Source organism: Cyanistes caeruleus, chromosome 12 (assembly GCF_971803275.1).
Source record: "Cyanistes caeruleus chromosome 12, bCyaCae1.hap1.1, whole genome shotgun sequence".
Lineage (NCBI taxonomy): Eukaryota > Metazoa > Chordata > Aves > Passeriformes > Paridae > Cyanistes > Cyanistes caeruleus.
Genome location: NC_141712.1, coordinates 21,807,969 through 21,818,736, shown reverse-complemented (window position 1 = coordinate 21,818,736; position 10,768 = coordinate 21,807,969). Strand labels below are relative to the sequence as shown.

Below are 10,768 nucleotides of genomic sequence, written 5' to 3'. Positions count from 1 at the left end.
TGTATTATCTGAACTATTTCCCTCCTTATTAATATACAACTGCATTCTTCAGTGTGGACACTACATCCTGTGGAAAAAAAGAACAAGTAGGTAACTCAAACTGTTTCTGTAACCTGGATGTATTACTCCCTTCTGCTAGATGATCCCCAGGCAAGCCTGGCAGCGGTCTCCCATAAAGAAAAGTGCTCACAACCCTTAGTCCCTTTTCCAAGTCAGTGTTTTGAATTGAATTTAAGTGTTCTTAATTTCTCTATCCTCTGGGTGTCAACACTGCTGCTGCTGCCAAGTATTAAAACCCAGCACACGAGATGCACAGGGAAGTCTCTTAAACAATAATTTCACTTTTCTTTTTCAGAATCCATTGAACCAGTTTTTAAACTATTTAACATGCTACATTAATCGCATAGTTATTTTCAGTCAGAATGCTATGCTGCAGTGTTGCAACGCCTTGAAGAGCTATAACACAGTGACACATGAAGATTATGAAAAATACTTCTACCTAGCAATTTAATACTTTTAAAAAGACACACTGAGCATAAAACTAAAGTGATTGGCACTGATTTCTCAGTATCTTTACCGATGTATTTTTCCCACTCTTTGGAACTTCCCTGTTATTTCCAAGTGTTTAGAAAGTTAACCTTTCCAGAGTTCTCTAGAAATAATTTTAATACTTTCGCATACTACATGTCATCCTGTACCCATAGTTCTTAGGCCACAGTGTTTTAGGAACATGCAATTTTGAACAGCTAATCAGCAAAAGAAGCAGAGCAGGAAGCACTAGACAAGTCATTCAGAACCTTCATGTCACGCTCTCCCCTGTAATGTTATGCAGACAGCCAAGATCATGTATTTTTACCAAGCTTTTATGTGAGCGTGGAAGCTGAAGTGAAAAGGGTCCAAACCAACCTCTGTTATAATGGCTTTTTGCTCCTTGACTCTCCTGGCTTCTTCCGAACATTGTTCAAGGCTGAAGACTTTGGAGAGAGGCAGTGCTTTTCCACTTCGGCATAGAACAGCTTGGCACGTTCCCACATTGGCCACCATCAGAGAAAAGTTGCTAGCTGGATCAGCCACCTCATTACGAATGTAGCAAAGGACAGCAGAGGAACCCAGCTTCTGCCCAGCCATGCCCAGCTTCCTGTTGGAGGATAAGGTGTAGGAGGCTCCAGACTCTACTGATAGGCATTCTGGAGGGCTGCCTCACCCCACCTAACATACTGATATACCTATGCAAATCCCACCAGGACCAGCTTGCTCACTGTCCTACCTGTGGGAGACCAAGAAGGTGTTGGACATGAACATGGTGTCAGACTGCTGTACCTCCTCCAGGAGCACATCAGCCATGGTGCACTGTAGCAAGCGTGGCAGTTCTTCGTTCTTGTCACCATCAAACATACCATACACAGCCTCCACCCCCTCTGCAAAGCTCCCCAGTGCCAGGGATGACACACAGAGCCTGTCAGAGAAGCATACAAGCAAAGTTAGTGTATCTCAAAAAAGTATCTTATTCTTAAAACCGCAGCCATTGGGCACCTTGCTGCGAGCGCCATTCTCACAAGGCAGCAAAGCCACTGTCCCTACATTCACTAGCATGGGAGATGTACAGCTGCATTTTATTCTTTGAACTCTCAAAGCCTCCTTGACCGTATGCAGGAGAGGGCAACAGGCACAGCTGGCAAGAGAAAAAGCATCTTTGCTGGAGAGGGAAGGAGAGTCCAAGTGTACCGAGATAAGTGTGAAAATTGAGGCAAAAGGTAAGGTGGAGACCTGAGTTACCAAGACTTAGTAAGAGATCCGGAGGGACAACGGGATTATTGAGCTCTTGGGTAAAACAGGTTAGCTTGAGTGCTCAGCAGTGCACTCTGCCCAGCATCCTGTGAAGACAGTGTCAGTGTTCAGCAGACCAAAATACTCACTTATTTCTTTGGCCTGCCATCTCAGCTACTCCGTGACTCCAGAAGGCAGAAGTGAGTGCCGAGTCTGCCGTGAGGGAGGGCTTAGCATCAATCTTCAGTGTGGTAATGTGACTACAGAGAGAACAGAAGTTATGCTTTTCTAGAACCTGCTGAACCAGGCCTTAGGACCTTGTCCAGCCTACAGTTTTAGACAGCAGTCTGTGGAAAGAACTGCATCAAGGAGAGGAGTTAAAGGTCTACATCTTCTGGAGATGTCTGGCTGCTTATTCCAGTGACACCTGGCAAAACCTCATACCACCTGAAAAATTCCTTGCTCTGATGTTTCAGACTGAGACTTTTCCCTTCCCAAAGACAATAGGTCTCAGCTGCCTCAGGCAGGGAACACTATCCCACTACGCAGTGATTGAGTGCTTTTACTTTACTATCCCATTCGCTCTCCTGGCAAGGGTTACCCTTCCCTGTGCAGGTCACTACTGGGTTGACATGTCAATGGCTCACCTGAAGATATCCAGTGTCTTGTGTTCTAACACCAGGTTTGTGTTTCCACTCAGATCCAGCTCTTGCAAGGCACCTGGCAGTGCCTCAGGTATTAGGATTTCAGTTAACTCATTGCAGCTCAAATCCACAAACTGCAGTAGCAACAAACAACATGAAAATACTCTTTTGTTGTGTCATGTCATCAGTTACTCCAGTGCTCCTTACAAACATCTTACATGCTACTTCTTGTATCTCACACACAGGCCATGAAAATGGATCTGACTTTTCAGAAGAAGAATGATTTATACGCAACCTGCAATAGCCACGACTCCAATACTGACAGACTAGGTCACACCAAAGATAAAAAAAGGCCTCTATATGCAAACCTGCCTAGCTATATAAAACTGCCCACTGTCTCAAATGCAAGAAACCAGAAATGTCAGAGACAGGGTAAAAGTGAATGAGATGATCTTTGATCAACTCAGAAAGGTGAAAGGTCTAGAATGCATATTCTGTGGCCTCTTCTCAGGTTGATCAAGCAAAGTCATAGAACCACAGAATGGTCTACGTTGGAAGGGACCTTAGAGCTCATTTTGTTCAACACATCTGCCATGGGCAGGGACACCTTCCACTACAAGATGTTGCTCCAAGACCTGTACAAACTGGCCTTGAAACTTCCAGGGATGGGGCAGCCACAGCTTCTCTGAGGAACCTGTGCTAGGGCCTCCCCACCTTTACAGGAAAGAGTTTCTTCCTAATATCCAACCTACACCTACTCTCTTTCACTTTGAAGCCAATCCCCCTTATGCTGTGACACCATGCCTTTGTCCAAAGTCCCTCTCAAGCTCTCTTTTAATCACTTTAAGTAATGGAAGGCTGCAGTAAGGTCACTCCAGACCCTTTTCTTCTCCAAGCTGAACAACCCCAAATCACTCAGCCCATCACCACAGCAGAGAAGCTCCAGCCCTCTGATCATCTTCATGAACTCCTCTGGACCCAGTCCAACAGGTCTAAGTCCTTCTTGTGCTGAGGACTCAAGAGCTGGATGCAGCCCTCCAGGTGGGATCTCATCTGAGCAGGGCAGAGGGTTAGAATCCCCTCCTTACCTGCTGACCATGCCACTGGGGATGAGCCCAGGATGTGGGGGGTTTCTGGGTACCAGCGCATATGGCCGGGGCATGTGCAGCCTCTCATCCAGCACCATCCCCAAGCCCTTCTCAGCAGGGCTGCTCTCAACCATTCTTCCCCCAACCTGGGCTGATAGCAGGGGCAGACCTGACCCAGGGTACAACACCTTGCACTTGGCCTTGCTGGGACCTCTTGTTCTCTCCTAGCAGTTACTCCTCATTCTATAACCCAAACTTTTCCCAGGTATCTTCTCCATACAAATACCTGAATATGGGGCAAATGCAGGATTTCTGGAAAAATGCTGATTTCATTAGAGTGTGCAATAAGTGTATGAAGTAGCTTGCAGTTTGCAACTGTTGTAGGAATTGTTTTCAGTTTGTTGCCGCTCAGATTCAGTTCTTCCAAGTGCTCCAGCTTACTAAGTTTGCTGAAAGGGAAACAAAAGTACTGTATCTTACAGACATGAACTTGTCACTTTCTGAAGCTGCAGATCCATAGGTATCCATAGACACTTCCCTTCATGAGCTACTTTTCTGATTTATTGATAGGAGACCAAAAGTCCTAAGAGATGCTCTAGTAAGATGCAGGGTTCCCCAAGCCTCACTTGGAACAACAGACAAAGCCTTCACCATCAGTGCTGAAGGTGCAAAGAAATATCATCCCATCCCCACACACATACAACACAATTAGTTACATCCCTTGGTCCCTCTGGATGGCACCTCAACTAGGACAGGAAAACCTACAGCAAACAGTACCCTATGCCAATCACCCTTAACATGCTTCTCCTCACTTTGTGTGTAGAAATGTCAGGCTTTTTTCATCAAGTCACAGGGAAGCATCTCAATCTGACTTTGACTCATTTACAATCATGGGGAAGTGGCAGCTTCCTCCTAGGGAGCACTGTCTTGCCCAACAGCCTTACTGACTTACCTGGCAGGGAAAGTCTGCAGGTTGTTGTTTGCCAGATGCAGGATCCGCAGGTTTGGGTGTCCCACCAAGACAGGGATGCATTGATCTGTGAGGTTGTTATTAGTCAAGTATAGCAGCTGCAGCATGCTCAAACTCTCCTCCCCTGTACATGCAGAGGGCAAGGACTCCAGGTTGTTTGCAGATGCATTCAGGTACCTGAGGCTAACCACAGCAAGTGCAAAAATCAGACTTCTCATCATCCAAACCACTCCATTAACACCCTGAAAAGGAGCTGTACAAACACCACTGAGGACAGCAGTATCAGACAGAAGGCCAGAAAATACTGTAACATCCCTACTCACATTAAGATTTGTGAGTCTACTAATGATTTACTGGCTGTATGCACTGTGGATGCATACAGCATTTTACAGTAAACAGTGAGTACTGAAAAGCCCATGGGTAATAGTGGTGGAAGCAGACAACATAAAACTTTATACTTAGACTCTTTAAAGAAGGGCTAATTCCTGTGTGAATAGACAGTTGTGAGGAACTTGTTCAAATGAACTATGTTCATTTGAAAAGGGTCTCTCTAGTTCTCCAATGACCTGAATCTGACTGGCTTATTTTCTTTGCACTTGAACTTATGACTGCTTTTAGAGACAAACTCTTCAGGCAGCCTGTTTTCTTGTAATTACACAGTAACATGGACTGATTCCTTCAAATCAGCTTGATGGCTTCCCTTATGGCACCTGAATAACCTCCTCATGAAGGGTACACCACATTACCTCTTACACAAATGGGACCCTGAAAGGAAAGTCACACAGGTGCCACATTCAGCCCTTACATTCCAAAGGATAATGTAGACAAAAGATGTTTGCTACTGACACTCACTTCAGAGCTTTGACAAAGAGTGTCTCTGGAAGTTTAGTCAACAGATTGTGCTGAAGGTCCAGCACCTCCAGTGGAATGTGTTCTAGAAGAGGTGGAAGGCTCTGCAGATGATTGTGCCCCACCATCAGCTTCCGAAGACTCAAGCTTCTGAGGATCCTAGAAAGACACAGGGTTTTCTATTTAACTTGGCTGATTCCTCTCGACATCCACAGAGTGGGAAAGGTAGTATTTAATCCACTTAATTTGATTGTACAGAAGGGAAATATTAAAATACACTGATCCATAAAATGCAACGACAAGGCAGAACAACACACAGGGTCAGATGACTCAGACTCTCTGAATGCTTGGAAGCATGTCTACATTTCCCTCTGCACTAGTGCTGATTGGTATCTTGTGATGTGAGTTGATGTGCATGTGCCCAGCATTCTCTCAGGCAGAAAAAGAAAACAGTCACAAAAGAAGAATCTAAATGCCTGTTGTCACTTGTAGGTAGAAAGAAGTGCTTCCACAGTGCAAACATAAATTCAGAGCTTTAACTAGTGGCTTAGCTCTCCTGTATTATTTCTGAGGAAGTAAACTATTCTTTGTATAATATACTTAAAATTTTGTTCCTTTAATCCATTGGATTAGCTAAAATTCTCTTCTAAATTCTCATTACCACATCTTTGTCATGTCTTTTTCTTACTTTTGATGTATATAGTTTTTCTGTGACAATCACTAGAATGGCACTGCTGATCACTTCCTAATACTCTTGCTTCAACTTCTCCAACCCGTGCTCTGCATTTCTTCCCTGTTAACTACTTCTCCATTCAATTTTAGTACAACTTGCCCTAGACACTGTGTCATTCATCAAATCACACCCACACCAAACACCCTTGTTAGGCTGAGAATATTTATGCTTTGCTTCTTGCTAGGATAAATAACTGTAAAACTGTATTAGTTCTTGGCTCTCATTCACTGCATTTCTGCAGAAACTGAAAGGGAAACAGGGAGAAAAGAGATGGCTGATGGTGTACTATGAAAGCTACATTTGAGATCAGCTGAATTGTCCCCTTGTGGTAACTCCCTGTCAAAGGTAACAGATGACATTCATGTGGGATGATGCAAAACATATTAGGCTCTCACCTATGACCTGTGTTCACAGACAGTAGGATAATACATATAAATCACAGCAGCATGTTCTATGTGAGGGACAAATAGCTGCAGTAGCAGCCAAAAGCACAGGATGGAATTACCTAGCCCCTATTGTTCAAAAGGCTGACCTAGAAACTGGTTCTTTCCAATGTTTGAATACAGAGCATTTTTGATGCTGCATAGATAAAGTAGGTGGATTACATGTTGACACAACAAGGGATTAAGCAACTGGATTAGCACTGTTTCTCTCTTCCCAGACAGCTCATTGTAGAATAAAGCTCAGCTCTGTTTACGAAAGTTTTCTGACCTCGATGGAAGCTCCAAGAGTAGGTTGTAGCTCACATCCAAAAATTCCAGTTTCTTTGCTTCACAGGCCCAGTCTGGGACACACTGTAGTTGGTTGCTGAGAAAAGCAAGTGGGAAAAGCTAGAAACCAGCACTCCATATGGAACAGACTCTGAATGCTGCATGATTTTAGAGATAGCCAAACCAAAAGCAACACACAAAAAATGAACAGCATCTGAGTTAGTCATGTGGAATTTAGCTCACAGCTAATGCAAACTAAGCTGGTTCATGATTTGGCAGGGCATCCTATCTTACGGGTCTCACAATGCTGCTCCAAGGGCAGATGTAGGCAACGAAACCAACAGCAGAGAACACTGGCAGCTACTCTAAATATTTGATCCATGGATCTCCCCCCCATTCAGTTCACTAACTTGACACAAGTTCAGTGGTCCCTGCTTGGCTTTTTATTTTCTGATCACAGCCTATAGCTGAAGGACAGAAAAGTCACCTGAAAAGGTCATACTGATTCAGAAGGGACACTTTCACCATTGTTTAGTGCTGGGCTTTGAAGTTCTATTGTGTTTAATTGCTCTCAACTTTTTTAAACCTTTAAAACCTCTAGAAAATTTTGCAGAGAAAAGCAAAGGTGTCCAGATACTTGCTTTAAATTCTGTTGTGTATTATCACTTACTGAGAGAGTTCTAGACATGTCAGTAGATCAGGAACCGGATAAATATTGACAGCTGTGAGACCTGATGAAGTAAAGCAAATAAGTAAGTATGAGTGCAGAGCTTTGGAGAGAAAACAGCACAGAGAAGCAGCTTAGCTATCAATTGACACTCACAGTCTTTCTTTATGGAAACTCAAGGTCACCTTTGATCCTTCCCACCAAAGAGTTCACACTTCATACATCTGCCATATGGCACTACAATGTCTCACTATCCCACTTCTCCATCTGTCATGTGGAGCACCAGAACAAGAGATAACTGTACTTTTCTTTGTGGGCTCCCAAATGGATCCCAATGGAAGATGAATTCCCTGGACATAATAAAACCACAACCTCTACACTGTTACACAGCCTGTGTACACACATGCATATATGATCCGTAGGAGCTAACCTCAGAGGACCCATCACATACAGTTTCACCACAATAATATCAGCATAAGTATTTTTTTTTAATGCGTGAGAGAGAGCAAAAGGCTGTTTTCCTTTGGTCCCAGGGCTTCAAGGGAAAAGGCAGGTGAAGAAGACAGAGACATACAGTTGCTGTTGGCATACAGGGCCCGAAGGGAGAAGCCACTCAGTGTCAACTCTCTCAGCTTATTTCGCTCGCAGTGCAGTTGCTCCAGGCTGACCAAGGAGCTCAGATCCAGATCTGTCATCTGATTGTCTCGTAAATCCATGTAAGCCACAGATTTGTTCCCCTCCAGAGTGTCAGCTGTTGCTCTCTTCAGGTTGTTCAGCCTAAACACTCAGAGATGAGTTAAAAAGTCAGAAAATAGGACACTGAGCACTGCACATTAGTAAGAAGAGAGAAGAACAAAGAGGAAAGGAAGAATTCTAGTGAAAGCTAACACCAAAGGTGAGCACAGTGAATGAAATGCGTGACAAGCAATGGTGAATTTCAGGCAGTGAATACAAACAAAAACATTTCCTTTGTCTAAACTGCTACATGTAACCATTTTAATGATTCCCAAATTCATAAGACATTCTGAAGAAAGATCCTGTCTAGAAAACAGAAACCAGGCCAAGGAGCAACTACTCTGCACAGACGCAAGAAGCTAATGCAGAGAACAGATACTAGACTGCCTTGCCACACACAAAAAGCTCTTTGTTCCTTCCTGAGAGATCTGCAGTTGGCAGCCTGGAGAATCAGGATCACATCTCTAGGGCAGAGAGGAAAAAAAAGGAAGGAGAGATCAAGGTTTTGGTACCTTGAGCTACCAAAGCTCAAGGTAAACAGCAAATCACAAGAGGAAACTAGAGGCCTGGGTCACATTCAGCATCTGGCACTGCTCAATTAAGCTTGTTTTTCCAAGTGGATTCTGCACACCCTCAGAAAGAGAACTCCAGAAAAGCTAAAGAATGTGTAAAAGAAAAAACTGAACCTAGTTTATTGCAAAATGTACCAGAAGTTAGACAGATTCTCTGCTGTAAATGGCAAGTAGCAGTCTGTTCTATAGACAACTGCAAGTTTCACCCCTTACCTCAGGTCCACACTTTTGATGTGACTCATACGGTTCAGCACTGTCAGGTCCAGGGTCTCTAGCAAGTTCCCTGCCAGGGCTAGTTTGTCTAAGGTGACAAGTTTCTCACAAATTGCAGGCAGTTCACAGAAGTTATTGAAGGAAAGCCCAAGACAGTTGAGCTGCTGCAGGTTTCCCATTTCTTCTGGTAAGAATGTGAGGAAATTGCCATCAAGCCAGAATGTCTGGAGACTGCAACAGTGAAAAAGAGAAAGAATTCTGCAATGAGTATTGAACATCACATTTAGTATTTCCAGTAAATTTTCTTGTATAGTTAGCTGATCTCAATGTGGTTATTTTTAAAGAAACCGAGCAGCTAATTTTATTCTTATATATGTAAAGTTACTGAAAGTACTTCTATCACACATGTAATAGGCTTGGAACTTCCAGTTGTGCCGAAGATTGTAAGTAAATACAAGCAAAATACAAATCGGTACTTATGTTGTAGATGAAAAATATTTACTTAATTATTTGGTTTTCTATAAATGGCACACTTTAATCACACCTCCTACCACACTAATGCACTAGTAGAAGACTTTTACACTCTAGTTGCCCATTCCAACACACACTCAGAAAAGAATAAGGTAGCTTTCTGTTGTATGATGAATTGTTTCAAATGTTGTATAGCTTTTGAGACTCAGATCTCAAATATACAATTCCGTTATTATGATTATGTTCCAATATAGACCTTTCTGTGTTCAGTGGTGGTAGAAATGAAATCTGAGGCCTCAAAAAGTTCTTATGAATAAGGGCTCAAGGAGTCATCTAGATAACTGGACCCATAATTAAGCTATAAACTTTCAGAAAGTGTAAGCCTACATATAGCTTTTTCTTCACAGTTTGTATATGGCTAGAAGATCATTCTGGAAATTACTTGCTCACATACAGCATGGCCTCAGACACTCCTTTTTTTTAAAGATATAAGCTGGAGGAAAAGCAGGCCACAATAAATCAACAGTTCAATATTGACGTTCATCTATACAAATGTACTAACTCTGCAATTAAATCTAGTGAAACTTAACCTTTTAGGCATTTGGGGTAGCTACCAGGGAAAATGCACAAGGCCCAGCAAACACTAAGACAAAATTTTCAGAGGGGATTGTTTAAAAATCCTCTAACATGAAAAGAAGCCAATTCTGTAGAACACAATGAAACATACAAGTGCTGACAAAAAGCACTTGACCCCCGTGAGAAGTTACCACAGAAAAGTTATCTATAATAAATTGAGACTTCAATAGAAAATGCATCAGTACTGAAAACATTAAATTTAAATAACACATACAGAAAGTCAGACAACTGTACTGCAGAAAAATGCACAGAGACTTATTTAAGAAACAATGCAATTGCCTTCAGTGCTTCATCTGCATCAAGTTTCCTCATTTTTTCTGCACCGGCAGCTGTGATGTTTTAATAGTGGTGATTAAGGGATTGCACATCTTAGTTCCTGACCTTTTGCTGGAGTTAAATTAATCATTCAGCATTCATGGGGAAAACAGGCTGCCCTAGAATTCACACTTTCAGAAACAGTACCTGGACATCAGTAGTGCTCAGCTGAGGCACCAAGGATTTTTATGACCACAGATGTAAAAAACATACTCACTTCAACAGTTTGCCAATCTGACTTGGCAAGTAATGAAGTCCATTACAGGAAATGTTAAGCTCAGTCAGAGTAGAGATCTCACACAGTGATACAGGAAACTCTCCCAGTCTATTATGAGACAAGTTCAGACTCTTCAACTGAGAAAACCTATTAGCAAGAACACTAATTAATTCACAAACTT

General features: G+C 42.6%; 1 protein-coding gene across 3 annotated transcripts in view; it reads right to left on the bottom strand.

Annotated features, from left to right (window-relative positions):
- The window catches only part of PHLPP2 (PH domain and leucine rich repeat protein phosphatase 2), a 34,638-nt gene that overhangs the window by 5,839 nt on the left and 18,031 nt on the right, over positions 1-10,768 (bottom strand). For all 3 annotated transcript variants that reach the window (XM_086848093.1, XM_023947937.2, XM_023947936.2), the window contains exons 7-18: positions 10,588-10,734; positions 8,949-9,179; positions 8,003-8,205; positions 7,432-7,492; positions 6,763-6,858; positions 5,322-5,477; positions 4,452-4,652; positions 3,786-3,948; positions 2,415-2,545; positions 1,917-2,027; positions 1,268-1,456; positions 907-1,138 (exon numbers count right to left, since the gene is read on the bottom strand). In XM_086848093.1, coding sequence (XP_086704219.1) covers positions 907-1,138; positions 1,268-1,456; positions 1,917-2,027; positions 2,415-2,545; positions 3,786-3,948; positions 4,452-4,652; positions 5,322-5,477; positions 6,763-6,858; positions 7,432-7,492; positions 8,003-8,205; positions 8,949-9,179; positions 10,588-10,734 — 1,921 coding nt within the window. The remainder of the gene's footprint in view (positions 1-906; positions 1,139-1,267; positions 1,457-1,916; positions 2,028-2,414; positions 2,546-3,785; positions 3,949-4,451; positions 4,653-5,321; positions 5,478-6,762; positions 6,859-7,431; positions 7,493-8,002; positions 8,206-8,948; positions 9,180-10,587; positions 10,735-10,768) is intronic.